Here is a 6,723-nt window from a genome sequence, read left to right as displayed (position 1 = left end):
AAACCTTTGTATTCTGACACCATCTGGGAAGCCAAAACACATCTACACTGAGCGAAATATGAGATGTTGCTGTGGCAACACCTGAGGGAACCTCATCAGTCTCCATGACCTCTTAAATGCCTGTGGCCTTTATAAAATTAATGAGTCAAAAGCTGTACATGTGTGTGTGTGTGTGTGTGTGTGTGTGTGTGTGTGTGTGTGTGTGTGTGTGTGTGTGTGTGTGTGTGCTTTGTGCCCTTTAAGGCCAAAGCGTGTTGAGAAAAGCTGTGCAGTACAGTAAATGTGGTGAAGATGGTCGCCTGAAGCTACTGGAGGTACACAGAAGTATAAATGAAATACTGCATAATGTTTTGAAAGCTTACGGCACATGTACCCATTAACCCATATATGTATCCTCATATGGAAAATAACATCTACTCAACAGTGATTAACATTGACCGTATCTATAGTTTATGTTTTTGCTTTTTATTTTGTAATATCTCAAGGTAGTCAGGGATTTATGGGAGATATGTGAGTATACTACATAATAGAGAAGAACATCTTTTGGCCCAGTAACTAGAAGTAAGCTGAACACTAAAATCTTGAGTTATAGAAATCTTTTTGTTTTCCCTTTCACAGGTCTATTTGTGCTGCTTGTGTGTCTTTCTCTTCTGTAATGAATCACACTAAAAAACATCACGTTTTTGTGCAGTATTTAGGTCAGTGTGTGTGTAATAACCTGTAGTCATGGTTATTCTTTGCTGCTTTCCTCATTATTTCCCTTCAGTTTTGCTCTAATTAATGTTTTTTGCAACTCATCAAACCAAATTCACATCTGTAGTTTCCTGAAATGCTTTTGAAATCTTCGACTTATGACGGCTAACATTCTGTCTCATGGAGTAACATTTGGAAAATCTGAAAAATAATAGTTATACTTGTCCACACTGTTCAATAGAATACAACCCAGAAGCCCATCATTAAACACTGCCTCTGTAAATCCTATAATAATGTCATTAGTTCAATTTTGTGGTGATTCATAAGCTTGTGGTTTTGCATTATGCTAAAATGTTGACATTGGTATTCAGTGTTCAACCACTTTGTGTTTGACATAATATTGACATAATATAAATCTGGATCTGATCATGAATGCCTTACCTGAGCAATAGTCAACAATTGCATTGTTGTTAAAGACACACACACAAACATCATCTTTTTGACAAATGTACTTCAACCCAGCTCAGGCCAAACAAATGTGTTAAATTGATCTGCTTCCATATAGCCTTCTATTGATAAAATCACTTAACACGTAAATATCACATTTCACGACAGGTTGTTTATTATCATCACAGGTAACTCTTCCTAAATGTAACGCATGATTCACTTTTTAAAGAGTTCTCTTGAGTCTCTCATTACCCTCAAGATCAGTTTACAACACAAACCCCTATGTGTCGGGGCTGTTTGTATAATATCTTTACTTCAATTTCAGCCCACCTCCCATCCTCAGCTTGCACGGTCTTAAAATAAAGAAAGAAAATAAATTGACAATATTTCAGCTTGTGTATGTTGTTGTTTTTAAGTAATTTCTTACATTTGTGAGGAGTAATCATAGACTGCATATCAAATCTATGGGATTAACTGTATCCTGATGGGGATCTCGCAGATAACCAATGAGCGGGCTCCTCCCCCCCTCCCTCTCTCTCTCTCTTGACGTGGCAAGAGGTCCGGACGTGACACAGCTGCACATCATCTCTCGTCTGAGTTGCGTTACTTACCCACAGACATCTGCAGGTCCTGGTCCTGTAGCAGAGCGAGTCCTGGTCCGCGACCTGAACCAGGAGAAACAATGTGGCTGATCGCGCTGGCCGGTTTGCTTCACTGCGCCTCCGGTTACGATGTGGATCTGAAGAAACTGGACGGGCTGGCGAAAGCGAGAGTGGAGGTACAGTAACACGGTAGCGTTCATGATACCGCTCTTCATACGAGGGTTAAGGTATGTGATTGTTTTTACAGTGACGGTGGGCCGAAGCTGTGAGTTCATCTTCTGAGTTAGATTTGGTTAAATGTGTGATGAGATGCGTTTTATTCCTCAAATGTCCGTGATGGGCGCATGCGTGAGTGATTCTACCGGGGGAATATGACAAGCGGAGCTGTGTAGGTTACAACCCAATTAAGCACACAGCCTTTGTAGACAACACATTGTTTTATGTAATAACGATTGAAATGATACAAATGACTTAGGGTAGTTGTGAGGACAGACTGAGGGCGTGTAGCTGAAGGTCTGAATCCTGCACACAAGTTAGTGTAACTCAACACCTTAGTGTGGGAAACCATGTTGCCCCAGGGTGTCACCAAATCACACACAGCATCACCGGAGCTATTGTTGGGTTAGTCACACCTGCTGCTACTCAATAGCCTACCTGCTACTCAGATTCTTTCTTACAAAAATGGGTGAGGCAGCCATCCCAGAAGCCCATCTGAATCTGGGCCCCTCAAAGCAACGCTGCAATGACACCAGAACATCAGAGACACTTGAACAAGGAAACTAACTCAGATCCAAAGTATGAGAGCTGCTTCTAAGCATTTCCTAAATCTGATGTTCTTTCTCTTTCCAGTCGTGTGGTGGATGACAGCTGAACAGGCTCAGTGAGGTAAGTGTCCCTCTGGCATGTAATCAACAGGTACAGAACAGACACCACCCTGCCTTTAGAGGGTTTGCTCACTGAGAAACATTTTGCGTTTCACATCTAGAGTTTCACCTAATCTCCCACAGATCTGTCACCGAAACCATCTGAGTGAAAAACATTAATCCCCCACCCTCTGTCTGCAGGTCAAAGCCTTTGTGGTCCAGGACATTCCTCTTTAGTATCCTTTGGCTCACGTGCACTGCTGTTACTTGTTCTTGTAGGTCTGTTTATAAATTGCATACTGGAAAAAGTGCAGTCTGTTCTCTCTGTGCCAATCCTTGACCATGACTCGCTCAGCCATAACCTGGTGATGAAGCACATTCCTGGGGCCGACCCTGAGCTTGTCCTCCTGAACCACTATTATGAAGAGCTGGATGTAAGTCTTTGTGTTGCAGCGTATTTATATTTGCGTTGTACTTGTTTGACAATATATTAAAGCCTGTATATGTACACTTTAAATGTGATTAGCATCTTATAATACAATATAATGTGACAATTATGTCAATCAGTCAATGTGTTAGTTTCAGCCCATTCATTCTCTTTGGAAGTGGGGGGATGGGGTCATTCTGCACCAATTGTTATAGTCCATTCTAATATCCTACACACAGGGGCTTTAAGCATACATTTAAAACAGCTTTTCCCCCCCATAAATGTTGCTTTATTTCCCTTTCCAAAAGTAAAATTAAGAATTAAAGGTATAATTTATAGCTGTATTGATCTTTTATTTTTGGCCACTTGGGGGCAGAATTTAGACCAGCCGTAAACCCACAACTGACCTCACCCTTTAAAGCTGTTATGGCAAATTTCCTATCAAACTGTTGCTAAGTAACACATCCAGCAGACACGAAGCCGCATTAACATAAAGGTGAAGTTGTGTGTTGGGGCACCTGATGTCCAGTTACAGGCCACTGCAGCATCGATAGCTACTGACGGAAAAACTACATTTAAACTGGAGCTATAATTTAACATGTGTGCGTCTTCCCTCCACAGCGGATCGCCCTGTCTGACATGAGTCGCTCTGAGATCAACGAGCTGCTGGGCGAGCTGGGCTTCTACAAGAAGACCGAACCGGAGGCCGAGGTGCCGGAGGAGTTCCGCTTCTCTCCTGCCAAAGACAGCCCGTTTAAAGACGAGCCGCCCTACAAATCCCCAATTGCCTCCCTTGCCACAGACAACGCCTCCTCGGAGCCCAAAGCGGAAGCCAAGCATACTGACCTATAACCCGTCAAGAGTGGTGAAAAAGTAAGAATCTCACGTGCCACTAAGCCTCATAGCTGCTCCACGACCAGCTGGTTAATGTAGTTGATGATATAAATAATAAGACCAGCAGATCATGGATTCGCCTTTGAGGGCTCTATCTCAGAATTGGTGAAAGGTCCACAGTCTGAATTTGCACATATTGTTCTCGCTGTTTGTTCTTAATTTAGCAGCAATGATAATCCAACGGGCTGCTTTGTGAGTGCTTTTCTACTCTCAACACAAAGACTGGAAGTGTGTATGTTTTATTTAGTTCTTTGTCCCGTCGTGTGTCAACTGTCTTCAGAGTCTTTGCCTCACTCGAGTTCCCCTTGTGTGTCCGATTGCTTCCTACCTACTGTGAAACTGAATGAAGCCTCAGGCTGAAAACTGTGTGACTGGCCTGAGGTTGATGCTACATGTTCTGGTGGGTTTGACTGATGCACACAAGAGGGTTCAAGCGGAGGAAAATAATAAAATATAAAAAAAAAAATCATCTCATCGCCTGTCCTTGCTGTGTTGAGATAAAGATTTAGCAGATGGCAGTTCCATAGACATGAATGAAAGCATGTTGAACACTCGATAGGAATAATCTTGTGGTTATGAGACAATTAAGAGCAATTATCAAAACAAACTCATTCATTTCTCAAATTGGTTTAATTTCAATTCACATTTAACTGCGGTGCACAGAAACATGAAATTATAATGTGTTTAAGCTCTTATTTACAGCACTCACTGCTCTGTGGAAGGTATTGTTTTTTTCAGTTGGCAGCGTTGGAATAATCCTCAAATAATTTCTCTAAATCTACTTAAACAGAGCTCAACGAAATAAGTTTCATCCAGCTCATTCAGCCCTGAAACCATCAGATTTTCAACATCTTCTCAGAGGAATCTTAATTTTACAAGTGGAATAAAAATCTTAATTTCAAAAGTTTCATTAGCGTCATGTTGTAAAATATACAATTGGCAGTTATGTTCAGTCATGATTACTCACGTATAAACAGAAAGCCGGCTTTCATCAGGCCCTTTAACTTGTCCAAAAAGTGACCATAATTAGTTTCACAAAACAAGGTGATATCTTGAGCTTATTGACACACTTTAAACAAAACCTTTAAAAGCAAAAGGTACACACTGACAAAATAAAAAATATATTTAAAAAAAATATCTACTGGCATAAATGAAGAGCCCTCTAAAAGAGCTCTGTGTTAGTGTGTTGGGCAGGGCATGTCAGTGGTGCTGCTGGATGATGGCAGCACTGCTGTACACACTTTTCTTTTGCACATATGCCGTCAGTCAAGCACTAAGAAGCATCAAGTAATGATACAAGTCAGCTATATGATGTCAGGCTACAACCCACTCTTGTTTTCTTTCTGCCTGAATGAAGAATGTGTTTGACTGCAAGCATTTTCCCTGTTAGAATAGTGTGACGACACAGATACAGGAGGGCTACAACGTTCAAAAACTAATTTAAACATGTTCTTAGCAGCACTGTAGAGTTCAGAAAGGTGAGCTTATTCAAAACAATGAAGAACATCTCTATGATCATGTATTAAATAGTGATATGAAAATTGTTTACATCAACATGAGAATAGTAATAACTTAATTCAAATACTTCAAGCAGACAAAATTTGGTAAAAGTTCAAAAGTACCGAAATGAAAACCAAATACTGCACCATTTGGTTGGGTATACGTTTCCTCTTCTGTGGAATTACCAACAGCAATGACAGCAAATTACAAAAGTGTAGCAGGGAAAATGCAGGTATAAATAAGTTAAAAGGGGAAATACTATAAAAATATTTCTCTTTTCTCTCTTGCAGTGTTTTTTTGGTGCACTAGCGTAGTGACACGACTACTGCATGTTAAATATGACCTTGTACAAAGCTAAATACAAAAACAAGATGTACAATTAAAAAGGTAGTCTTATAAAAACTTTGGCACTCTCGTGCTGGAGAGAGGTGGACTTTGTGTTAATGAAATAATGAATACACATCACCACTGTCAACAAAGATCATAAGCAAAATGACACACACACACACACACACACACACACAATCCCCATCTTGTCCATCAGAGATGAGCAACTCTGTGACGCAGCCTGTCAGAGTGGAGGCGGTCGTCAGGTAAAGATGGAGCTGGGGGGGGTTCAGGGCCTGTGGAGGAAGGGGGAGGGGCCAGGCGACGCCACGTCTATAGGCATCACACTCACTAAGCACAGGTCAGAAGGTCACAGGGCCGACCCATGGACATCTCATATCTGCGCAGGTGGTTGACCAGAGACTGCACGTAGGTGAAGACGCATTTGGAGTCGGGTTTATTACCCATGATCATCATGTCCTCCACTTCCAGTAAAGGCATGCAGTTGGCGTAGGTCCTGAGGAACAGCATACAACAGACGGTACATGTGAGAAAGAGGATGAACAGAAAAGGACGGTAGAGGACCAAAGATGGAGGATATTTTCTTCTGATGTTAATGATTATTCATATTTAATCATCAATCAGGTGCTTTCGTCAAGATCAATAACCAAACACACACACACACACACACACACACACACACACACACACACCTCAGCACTGACAAACTCAGGTCTTTCCTTGTTGTAGTTATGCTCTACTTTTACATTTTTTTTAATCCTTTTTTGTCTCTATTTTCTATCACGAACTGTGTAGAAATCCCTTTATAAGCTCTCTATATATAAACTCCAGTAATGCAGGGTGTTTCAATAAACAGTTTTAGGAACAAAGACCTCACATGTGAGCGATGCAGGGAGCGACCACAGGGTGGCATCATATCTACACGTACTGTGAACCCTCTGAGACGTTG

General features: G+C 41.2%; 2 protein-coding genes across 5 annotated transcripts in view; one reads left to right on the top strand and one right to left on the bottom strand.

Annotated features, from left to right (window-relative positions):
• Nucleotides 1-1,711: 1,711 nt before the first annotated feature.
• selenom (selenoprotein M) lies at nt 1,712-4,395 on the top strand. Its single transcript, XM_079160492.1, has 5 exons — nt 1,712-1,918; nt 2,592-2,627; nt 2,807-2,841; nt 2,961-3,039; nt 3,654-4,395. The coding sequence occupies exons 1-5, from the start codon at nt 1,823-1,825 to the stop codon at nt 3,882-3,884; spliced, it is 477 nt and encodes a 158-aa protein (XP_079016618.1). The 5' UTR covers nt 1,712-1,822; the 3' UTR covers nt 3,885-4,395.
• A 149-nt stretch (nt 4,396-4,544) lies between these two features.
• Nucleotides 4,545-6,723, bottom strand: part of smtnb (smoothelin b) — a 44,941-nt gene continuing 42,762 nt past the window's right edge. For 2 of the 4 annotated variants that reach the window (XM_079161014.1, XM_079161016.1), the window contains one exon: nt 4,545-6,270. In XM_079161014.1, coding sequence (XP_079017140.1) covers nt 6,105-6,270 — 166 coding nt within the window. In that variant the 3' untranslated portion in view covers nt 4,545-6,104. The remainder of the gene's footprint in view (nt 6,271-6,723) is intronic. The other 2 variants (XM_079161015.1, XM_079161017.1) reach the window with 1 other exon arrangement.

Source organism: Pholis gunnellus (assembly GCF_910591455.1).
Source record: "Pholis gunnellus genome assembly, chromosome: 6".
Classification (NCBI taxonomy): domain Eukaryota; kingdom Metazoa; phylum Chordata; class Actinopteri; order Perciformes; family Pholidae; genus Pholis; species Pholis gunnellus.
The sequence above is the reverse complement of the archived record's forward strand: the minus strand, read 5'-3'. Positions and strand labels throughout refer to the sequence as shown.